Source organism: Ptychodera flava, chromosome 5 (assembly GCF_041260155.1).
Source record: "Ptychodera flava strain L36383 chromosome 5, AS_Pfla_20210202, whole genome shotgun sequence".
Lineage (NCBI taxonomy): Eukaryota > Metazoa > Hemichordata > Enteropneusta > Ptychoderidae > Ptychodera > Ptychodera flava.
In genome coordinates, this window is record NC_091932.1 from 21,939,449 (window position 1) to 21,950,904 (window position 11,456).

General features: G+C 38.9%; 1 protein-coding gene across 1 annotated transcript in view; it reads right to left on the bottom strand.

Annotated features, from left to right (window-relative positions):
* Nucleotides 1–10,625, bottom strand: part of LOC139133257 (von Willebrand factor D and EGF domain-containing protein-like) — a 33,420-nt gene extending 22,795 nt beyond the window's left edge. The window contains exons 1-2 of the mRNA XM_070699772.1: nt 10,388–10,625; nt 10,008–10,207 (exon numbers count right to left, since the gene is read on the bottom strand). Of these exons, the coding sequence (XP_070555873.1) occupies nt 10,008–10,207; nt 10,388–10,550 (363 nt within the window). The 5' untranslated portion in view covers nt 10,551–10,625. The remainder of the gene's footprint in view (nt 1–10,007; nt 10,208–10,387) is intronic.
* Between the last annotated feature and the right edge of the window lie 831 nt (nt 10,626–11,456).

Consider the following 11,456-nt stretch of genomic DNA (forward strand, 5'->3'; position numbering starts at 1 on the left):
CGAAAACATTTATTTTTCACGCCTCAATTGTTGTTGCCGGAGGGAAGAGGGAGATAAAGAAACGTTTCTTTTCTATAAAGTTTATGGATAGTGCTCAGTTGATGATGGGGTCATTGGCGAAGTTGGCAAAAACTGTGCCGGACCACGGATGGACGACACGGTACCACTTACGTACCCGGACATTCAAAGGGCGAAAGGTTTCTTCCCTACGAATATTTAGACTCGGTTGACAGACTGGAAGAGGAGGAGCTCCCGGAGAGGGGGGAATTTTATAGCGAATTGACGGAAGAGGGGATTTCAGAGTCCGATTACGAACATGCTTTGCGAGTATGGGATGAAGTTGAGTGTAAGACGATTCGTGATTATATGGAATTCTATTGTGAGACTGACGTTCTACTTCTTGCAAATATATTTGAAAATTTTCGTGACACATGTTTAAAAGCATATAGGTTAGATCCAGCCCACTATATGTCAGCGCCAGGTTTGACATGGGATGCTATGTTACTTTACACAGGTAATAAATTTAAACTCATTCAAGATGCTGAGCAGATGAATTTCGTACAACGGGGGATTCGAGGCGGCATCAGCCAGTGTAATATTCATTATTTACAGACAAATCATCCAGCTTACGTCGCCGAAGGGGCTGGTGAAGCTGGCGGGAATTACGATCCGGAGAAACCGGTGACCGAAATAAAATATCTCGATGCTAATAATCTTTACGGATGGGCAATGAGTCAAAAAATGCCAACTGGCGGACTTCATTGGATGACGATGGAAGAGTGGGATGAATGGGAAGAAGGGGGCGGAGCTGGCGGGGCGTGGGGACCCGGCGCCACCTTTCCACCAAGTTTTCTAGAAGTAGATCTAGAATATCCGGTCGAATTACATGAAGAACACAGCGATTTGCCATTAGCGCCACATCACTATGAATTTCCGAGGCAGGGCACTCGACTGATTACAAGTGTGTTGGACAGAGAGAGATACGTCTTACACTACAAGTTGCTGGAATTCTATCTTCGGATGGGAATGAGATTGAAAAAGGTGTATCGTGTGCTTGCTTTCGATGAAGCTCCATGTCTCGCGGAATATATTGACTTTAACACTAAAATGAGGCAAAGGGAAAGACAGATTTCGAAAAGAATTTCTATAAGCTGATGAATAATGCAATGTTCGGTAAGACAATAGAAGATGTTCGAAAGTACAGAGACTTTAAATTTGTTTCGGACTGGAACGGTACGGATAGTGGTCGTAAAAAGATTCAGAAGTATAATCCAAAGACGAAACATATAACTTTCATAACTTCCGAAGAGGATGGCGATTCCTGCGACAGTGCCCTACTGGAACTGAAAACGGATGAGCATAGATATGTAAAACCAGTTTTCATCGGCGCCGCAGTACTGGAACTTTCTAAGCTGCTAATGTATGAGACGCATTACAATTACTTTCGGACCCAGTTCCCTGGAATACGATTAGCCTACATGGATACTGATAGTTTTGTTTACAGTGTGCCGATCCCGGATCCGGACGTAACTTTCAATGATATAGTCCGAGAAGATGTTGAAAAGAATGGTGAGAAGTCTATATATGATACTAGTGGGATGAGTGGGCCCAACTTTCCGAAGATTAATAAAAAGTGATAGGTAAATTTAAAGATGAGTTGAATGGTGAACCTATTCTTGATTTTGTCGGCATACGCTCGAAAGTGTATGCTTTTCGAACTCCCGTTTCCGAGATGAAAAAAATAAAGGGTTAAAGATGTTTGTGTTAGAAAACATTTGAACTTTGAAGATTATAAAGATCTATTTGAAACTGGGAAGGAGCCCGAGCAGGCACAATTTGTACAGTTTGTACGGAAAAAGGCTGGAGAAATCCGTAGTGAAAAGCGTAGTAAAATTATGATGGCGCCAAATGATATCAAACGTGTGCAGTTATACAATCTGAACACGGGCGAATGGCTGGCAGAAACACGGCCGATAGGAATGACGGGTCATGGTTAAAATTGTAAAGACTTTAATCTACTATTTTCAACAGTGACCTGGGCATCACTGATAACATAAACGTGGGCAAATATATTATCATTGTGAGCGTCATCGCCACCCCACGAGGCATCTTTCTTCAGGATCTCAAGCTGTATTCCGTCCTTTGTGTTCATTACTCTAAGACCATTTCCATGAAATTCAATATCTTTAAAACTACGCAGATCGATAAACAGACAGAATTTATTCTTCAAATAATCGACCTCATCTATATCAATTTCACACCAATCTTTATCTTCAGCAAAATACCGTCGTGTTTCTTTCCAAAATTGTCTTGGTATCATCTTCTGAGCGTACACTTATTTGCAATGCCTTCGATTGATACAGACACAGATTCAATGGATGGATTAAAGAAAAGTTCACTGTTCAGTTCTGTCTGATTCTGATTTTAGTGAAGAGTAATAAGATACCTCTAATGCTACGTCGTGGCACATTTATATTTTCATTGATAACCGTGTCCGATTCTTTGAATGGGATCATTCTAAAATAATGTATATGCTCGTAGAGAAAACTTTTCCCACTGTTGTAATAACCAGCAGTATCTCTCGCGAGTACGGAATCAGAATTGTTTCGTATTCCATTTGAATGTTTTTTAATTTATAATTGGCTGTAACAACCTGATTACTGACAAGTAATTGGGAGGCAGGTGCAAGCGTAATTTCCCATTCGATATGACTCCCTAACTCTTTTGGATATGCAACTCCATGACCTGTTATGAGGGGATGAGACAGACGAATAGCATATTTTGTTTTATATGTGTCGAAAAGTAACTTATCGCCCACGACGGCGGCATCTGCATCGGTCGCACCGCTTCTTAATTTTCTTAGATTTTCGTTCTGAATTCCGTACAGTGTCATGTTCGTTCTCTCCTTTTTATGTTTGAAGAGATCACGATAACATTCAATGAGGTTATATTTGTTCAAATTGAAAAGTGGCTGACCCTCAAATTTGAGAACCATACGCTCCACCAAATTTTTTGCAACATTTTGTACTACTCGGTTATATTCATCTCCCATTACTTCGAGATCAAAAACCAGATCGAAAGTATCTGGAACTAGTACTACTCCGCTTTCTAACTTTGGACATCGTATGTTAAGTGTCTGGCCTGGATCTGCCACAGTTGGATTATGAGCAATCACATGATGAGTTCTTTCTGACTTCGTTCCCTTCGGTATTCGGTTGCTGAAAGTCGGTAATAATGATCTATCGTACCCCATTTTTGTGTAATGTATATAGTAGAAGAAAAAAAGAAAATTAAGTTTCACTTCGTGTATATAATGACTTAGAAGAAAAAATCACATCTTTACGTAAATATTTCCGTCTGCCTGAAAGATAAATCGATTGCCTGTGTCGCGAATCAATCGAAGAACCCAATATTCTTGTAAATGTTGGACTTCCATTTCATCATTGTCAATCTCCTGAAAGACGTTTATGAATTCTAGTCGCTTAAAGAAGTTAGTCTTTTGACATTCCTTGATGAAAGCTAATATGTTATGATATAGATTATCATCTTTGAGTCGGACACCTGGATTTGCTCGAAGGATATGGCGATTTACCCGCCGAAGTTTGCACCATTCCAATTCGACAGAGAAACCAAACAGGTCTTTATTTTTAGAAAGAAACTTTGCAATATTCTTTTCACCAAACATGTCGATTCCGTAGGGGGTGATATATTAATACATAATTTTATTTATAATGACTAATGTTAATCCAGTTAAAAATATCCATAGCTGTTCTCCAACAAATCCGACAACCGATCCTGCTGTTTTTAATAGAAAACTGACAAGGGAGCCGATTAAACCTGGTATTGCAGCAGCACTTTTTGCAGCCAATGTTTTTAACCATTCGCCAAATTGCTTTACAATTTCTTTCGCTTTTGTATATACTTTGGGCGGACCTGAACCAGACCCGCCAGTTCCTGCTCCCCCTCCTCCTCCTCCTACTTTAGTCACAGCCAGGGCAATTGTTGATATTGTCATTCCAAGGGCAGTCAGTATTGCAGCGATTGTAATACCATTTCGTTTAAATAATTCTGTCAGCTTCAGCCTGAGTGACAATTCTGGATCGGAAATTACATCACGAAGAGACCTAGTCGTAGCCAGACTTTCACGTGCCCCGCTAATCTTGCCATTTTCGTATTCAATTCGATTGTCAATTTTAGCTTCTCTTGTTATGAGTTCAGCTAGTAGTTTCTCGGCTTTTTCTTTTGCTTGGGTGTGTTCTACAGGAATTTCCTCTAACTGTTTTTCAACTTCTCTTTTCTCTAGCCTTATTTTAACTTTTTCATTGTTAAGGTCGCTAATACGCATATTCGCAATCTTTAATTCATCATTAATAGCTCTATATTCTGGGTTTAGATTGTTCCATTGTTCGATTTTATTTTCAAAAGCTTGTATTTTGTCTGCATTACCAGACGCATCTTGTCGTAAGAATGTCAGTTCATCTTTGTATATACCCATATCTTCTGGCGTCATCTTCTCAGCCGGTATTTTATCGTTTTTTCACATCTTCAGAATACAATGTACGACTCACATATTCGGGCTCTGCGCTAGAGCGACCTCCTAATACATCTCTCATAAATTCATGTCCTCCTTTTTCTCTCATTAATGTGGTGAGCTTATAAAATCCACCTCCTCTATCTTTAGACAGCTTGAGGTTTTTATAATACAGCTTTCCATCCCTAATCTCAGATTCCGTAGCCAATACATTTAGTGCATCCGGATCAGTAATTTTATTCTCATTTAAGAATTGATTAACCATACTTAATTTTTTATCTACTCTAAGTTCAGTCAAACGATCAACCTTTGGGCTAGCAAGGAAAGGATCAGCTTCTGCAAGGGTATTATCATCGTCCATAAAGAATGTTTTAGCAGTAACGTCATCATTCAAATTTGCATCATCGAAATCCTGGAGTGGTATATCTTCTCCTCCTTCTGCCATATTGTATTTCTATATTACTACAATTATTTTTTATCATCCCTTACATATACAGTAAAAAAAAAATGCACATCTCAGTTGTTGAAAGCGTTGAACAATTGGCTGATTACATAGAAAGAACAAGTGCTGCATATCGACGAAGTTATAAATTAATGGGTCGAATTGATATGGCTCTCAATATTACTAAGGGAATTCTTGTAAGTTCTGCTGTCATAGCGGCAATTCCGACAGTTCCAGTTCTTTTAGCTTTAACTCCTATACCAGGTGTTATTATTGATGTGATACAAGGAAAAACGGGTGTAGCAAAGAGACGAGAGAAGTATAAACATTATTACGTTCAATATAAACAGCTGCTTACACAAATACAAGAAAAAGGTGCAACAACAGAAAACGGGTCAGAACTTATTCAGGACATATTTCATCAGGCGCTAGAAATTCAAAAACAAGAAGGATTTAGTCCACCTCTGGAAAGATACCTAAGACATTATGGATTGAATGGATATGAAAGTTAGATTCAGAAAAAAATTCTGTAGAAAATGTTTCTGAAAACTGTAGAATGACAGACATTGAACATGACATCACAAGTTACTAAGCAACTGGAACGGTATTGCGAAAGCCCCTGCTGGAAACGTCCCGATAGGGGTATTGCACAACAGTGTTCTGATAGGGGTATTGCGCAACATCCCTATGGTTCCGCTCGTTCCGACGACTCCAAACATAGTGAAAAGGGAACAGCCAGCAGATAAAATTCACATCCAGAAACGAGACCCGCACCTTCGGAACTGTTCCGGTACGGGTTGAAGAGCAGACCGGCTCCGGTACGGCTCAGTCAGAATCTATCTAACAAATGAGAGAGAGAATAGAATGTCGTTCCGTTTTGCTCAGTGGGGGTGAGTCATAGCTAGTGTATTGCGCAAGTCCATTGAATGTGAATGACTCAGCAGGGAATTCCCCGCTTAGTTCAGAACAATGCACTGCTGCGCGTGAGTTCATATATAGGTCAGGGTCATACTTTATTTACATGGATGGTTAATTTTTCCTTCGCTCCCTTTAGATAAATGAATAAAATGGTGTAAAAATTCTTATTTGTCACAGAAGGGAATAATACTTTACTACTGTCGCAGTGTAGATTCTTTCCTTAGTTTTGTGTTTGTGAAAATTTATTTTAATGCATTTTAGTGGTCTTGCTTCCGATTAGCGAGGCAAGTATATTAATTTTGGTCACGTTGTGAGTCCCTTTTGGTGGTTCGGTTTGTTTGTTCTATATTTCTTTACTTCGGTAAATTTTGTTTTGACTGGTGTGTCTTTTAGATTTTTGCGGAGGTTTGTGAATTTTTAGGCAATAAGTACCACTGCGGGGTACGGATTTTATGTTTATTGGATCAAGATACTTACAAGTATCCTGGTTGATGTGCTTGTTCTCGTACATTTTAATTAATAGTTCATTTACTTTGTTTACTGTTTGTTCTGGCTTGTTATGTATAATACTGAGTGTTACGTAATTGCCTTTCGCATTCGAGTACGTAATCGTTTGTGTTGACAATAACGAAAAAACGACCCTTGTCGAAGGGTTATTTTCCCAAAATTTGTCCAATGTTTGCAAGCTGGTTTATCGCGATTCTTTTGGCACGCGACATGTTTTGTTTCCTTGTTTGAAAGGGTATCTCTAGAAGTGCGAGTTTAGCAGCTTCAGATAGCTTTCAAGTTTTTGTTTTTTTGTTGTTCGTGGAGTCCAATTTGACTTTTCTTTGAATTGGTGTTGTTGCGATTGTTTGTGTCTCACGGTGTAGCGTAGTCACATTATACGACTTTATTTGTTGAAATCCTGAGGTGGTTTTATTCTGTTTGGTTTTGTTGGTGTCCGAATGAATTTTAAGGCTTTTGCCTAGTACTATTTTTCGGAGTTTCATAGTTTGAGCGATGATAGGTTGTTGTTGAATTTCATGTTGTTGTCGGCTTTTCTTTGGAAATAGCTGATTTATTTCCACAGCCATGTTTTCTGTTACGTTACTGTGATTGTTTATTTTGTATTTAATGTTGTGTTTCAGTTGTTTGTTATGTGTACGATTTTTGTTATTTCTTTTAAGTGTTTGTGTGTTCTATGTCATCTTATCGTATTTTTTGGTAGTTCCCTTTTTGAAGTATTTGGTGGCCCTGAAAAGGGCCGCTTGGTATGGGTTTTTGTTAGCGCTTGGCGCGTTTGTTTTGGCGATAAGCCTAGCTTTTTATGCTTCTTTTCGCCGATTCGATGTGCTTGGTGAGTAGGTGTTTGCCGCCTTCTTGTCACTGTGTGTGCTTACATGGACAGTCTGCATAGCCCTTGAATGTGGTCTCGATTTTGATCAAACTTACAATTTGGAGTATATATCAAAACTGATAAATGATTTATGTGATTACTGTAGCTATAGATAGGCTACATTCAGGACGGGCAGCGACGGGCAGTAATTAGTAGGCAAAACAGGTGGTTTTCACCGTGGGCAGAACTCGGTGCAATGATACTGAACATTAATAGTAAGCCTGTCACCTTGAAGGTAATGCTGTAGGTGAAACAAGGACACACGATGGTACAAACAACACCACAAGTGAAACGTACACACAGAAATACACACGTTCCTACGTTGTGCCCATCCGGGCCACGCGATTAAAATATGACTGATACTGCTGGATAGTGTTAATTGGGTCGGTAAACAGTCAATTAATAGTTTAATTGACTACCTGGGTGATTGGCAGGTCGTGTCCAACGACGCATATGCAAAGCAGGCCAAAAGACAAAAGCCCCCAAAGTTATTGACAGCTGGCCAGGGGTCACCATGAATACGTAATGAAGCTTCACTACGCAGAAACTGCGTAGTCAAGCCCTTCTTAACCGGTCAAACTCTCTCGGCATTTTCCGGCATGTAGCTAACTGAAAAAAATTCGTCTGAGTCTAAGAGTAGAAAATATTTTAAATATTTCGACAGAATGCATAGAAAGAAGCGGAACGAGCAATAATGGAAAGTAATGTGTGATAAAGCTTTGTGTGAGAACATATTCTGGTGTTTTATACTCTACGATTTTCCTAGCACTTTATTTAATCTGCATGACTAGTAGAACACAAATAGGAGCAATGATCCCAGAAACTGAATATTTGATTAATCCTTTTTAGATTTACTAAAATTATAAGGGGGTTTGTAGTTTAACTTTCCATTTCATCAATAAATATGTCGAAAGCGAGCACAAGGTAGTAAATGCCTTGAAGCTGAGCTAGCATCATACCGCATTGCGCCGGGCAAAAAGTCGCCTCGTTTCTGTCATTCGAATATTCAATACTCTGACTTCTAACTATTCATGACCTTCTCCTTGCGGTATTTCTTGTTGTGCATTCTTGCCTATTCTACTGAATATTAGCTTGAAAATTCGATTGTTGAATGACATTAGAAATGCTAGACAAACACCGTTGTATGATGTATATTTAATTTCATCGAATTTCACACCATTGGCCATGACAGTTGGACGAGATCCCAATCCTTCGGTATGTTTTCTCTATGAATTTTCTGATACGATTGCATAAGTGATTTAGAAAAATGTCGATTTTTGACCCTTAATGTTTTCTGTGGAACCAATGTACTAAGGTCAGCACTGTTATCACTTATACTATATTCACCATTTTTTATAGGTTTGTCGCTCAGCCTTAAATGATTATAACCTTTCCGCTGTAGGTCGTACATTCAGAAAAATTCTGACCGCATTCGAACTCCTAACGTACATGTACGGCACCCAGTCACCTAGCGAAGACATCATAGTCAAAACCGCTTGTAAGCCAACCTTCCGCGGCCAGATGTTTCAATAAGATTCAACTAAAATGCCTTCACGTTGACGTCATCGTAATGTTTGTGACAACAAGGCATTCAGAGTGGGTCGTGACATGGTACACAAAAGACACACGTCGATAGTTTTCAAAATGTCGGTTACCTTTTCTGTAAGGCGGAAACCGATTGGACGAGACTTAATGTTGTTCAATGTTTGCATATCTCATACGAACATTATTTTGTCATTTAGGGAAGAGGGAATAGTCTTATGCAGAAGTCATGAGATAAATAATTAAGCAAGTGCGACACTTCAAGCGATACAAGGAAAATTCATGAACTGAAAAAAAGCAATATAAACCAATACGTTAGGTATTTGTCGAGAAATTTGAGTTACTTCGACAGACAGCCGGTACGTAGTCATAAAGATAAAAATTGTGGCGATTGAACACCACTTCTGTTTTGGTAGTGCAATTGCGACAAGAAATCCACCCCTACCCTGGTGCAATGGATTCCAGAAAAAAATAAAGGTACATGGCATGCATAAATAAAACTCTTAAGTCACGTAACGTTGATCGAAAAGTGGTTGTGTTGCTGAACAGCAGTTGACGGACGCTTGACCTCGACAACTCCAGCACAAATCCAATTCTTTGTAAAAGGGCACGTGCGAAAACGAGAAAACGCCAAAATAGTCAGGTGACACTAAATCCCGACTCCTATAGGTCAAAGCGTGACAGGTGGCGTAGTCCAGGATGACAGTACTTTATGAAATAGTAAATTAACCAACCTTAAGAAATTGAAGTGAAATACTTAAACAAAATCGACAAATTCGTTTACATTTTAAACTTTCATTAATATTTTCGCATCATACCCAACATTCCCAAGAGAAATGTTATTCATGCGAAACGGCTAAAGTGCAGGCATAGACAGCATTAGCTATCATGATCATAAGCATAGGCTAAGAGTACTGCACTTTCGCTAACGTTCAATTTATCCTCCCGTTCAATCAAAGCTCATTATATGTACTTCGGTGAAGCTAATTGCATTAGCAAGTTAAGTATACGAGAGCTGTTGTGCGCATAAGCGGAATGTAATAAAGTGTTTAGTGTCATGAATTTTTCCATAGTTTGTTTAAAGTAAATATGAATGTGAGCGTCAAATCTGGCCCAGCCATACTCATTTCCATTGTACTTTGTACAAATTGTATTTATAAATACATGCAATAGGTTATAGGTGTCAGGTTTCAAACCTGGGATCCCATTCTTCCTTCCAAGTATGACTGTTCCATCGTTGATCTAGCTGGCGAGTCTGAACGAATCTCATCAAACACAACTTCATCATCGATGAACCATTCGAAGTGCATAGACACGTCTTGGACCGAAGAGTGATAATCGATATCACAGTGAAAACTTATCTCTGTAGCGGTTTCACTGTAAGACAGGGCCACGTCTGCAACATTAAGGAAAGTGCGGCTAAAATCTCAAAGATTAACTTTAAGGAAACTACTTTCAATGAAGCTATTTTTAATGAGAATATATGGGACTCCTCGACCCTTCACTCAATATTAATGGAAAAGGCCAGTCAACAATTTTTACGAAAATAAAAGTTAATAAACTTTACTCAACTTACGTGTTGGTGTGGTCAACTGGGGCCTTGTTGTCGAAGTACACCAGTCGTAGAGCCATTCAGGGCCATGGTAAGCCCATGTTGTGTACCAACATGTTTGCTGACTGTAAACGAAAGACGTGGATAGGAGAAAGCATAGAAGCTTTCCTGTTCTTAGCATCTTCATAACTTTTGGTAGTGTAGGCAAGACGATAATACTACAAAGTCATATCGAGGCTGTATTTACACCATTGATTGCCTTGGCAATAGGGTAAATCATTTCCTTAAATAGCCATACTGCTGAACAGAACAGCTTCACAAAAAATGACAATGTAGTCTCCTGCCGAGAGAAAAAAAATCCCATGTTCGGTCTTTAATTTTCGATACCACGGTCCTACAGGGACCGTGTCGATACTTAATGTTGTTATGCGGGTAAGTGCTTCTAAATCTACGAAACACGCTGTTTTTGTTTATTTAAAATGGCAGGTGTAATGAATGTCTTTTCAACTTACAGATATCAACGAAACAAAACACATTGTCGAATATTTACTACGATTTACGCGTAATAATACTTTAGGATATGCTGTGATACGTACAGAGAAACAACTCACGAAGGCATGTATTGTGCCGTTGTCTTCAGGACAAAGCGATCTATCCCGCAAATGAATAGCTATTAACACAAAGAAACATTTTAGGCTGTAATTGTGATTAATTATCGGTAAGCTTACTTCCAACGTCCGACCATGAGTAAGAAGTAGTTAAATTTTACTTCAGTCAAATGCTTAGATTGTTTTGCTGGTGACCGATCAAGGACCAGATTAAAATTGATACTACGGGATTATTATGATTTCGAAATTCGGATTCATAAATACTCTCTACTCTAAATTATGAGTCACTCACATAAACGTTACGTTCATGAAGAAAATGTATTCATATAATGCATCAATCTTAGAAAAAGTACTTCAAGGTAATTTGCGGGCAAATGAGGGTTTTTGATCCGTCATGTCACAAAATAAATACTTTCCGAAAGTACATGGCAGCGAGACGTTCGATATGTAATAAATACTTTAGGCGTGCTTCTTGTAAATGCTTT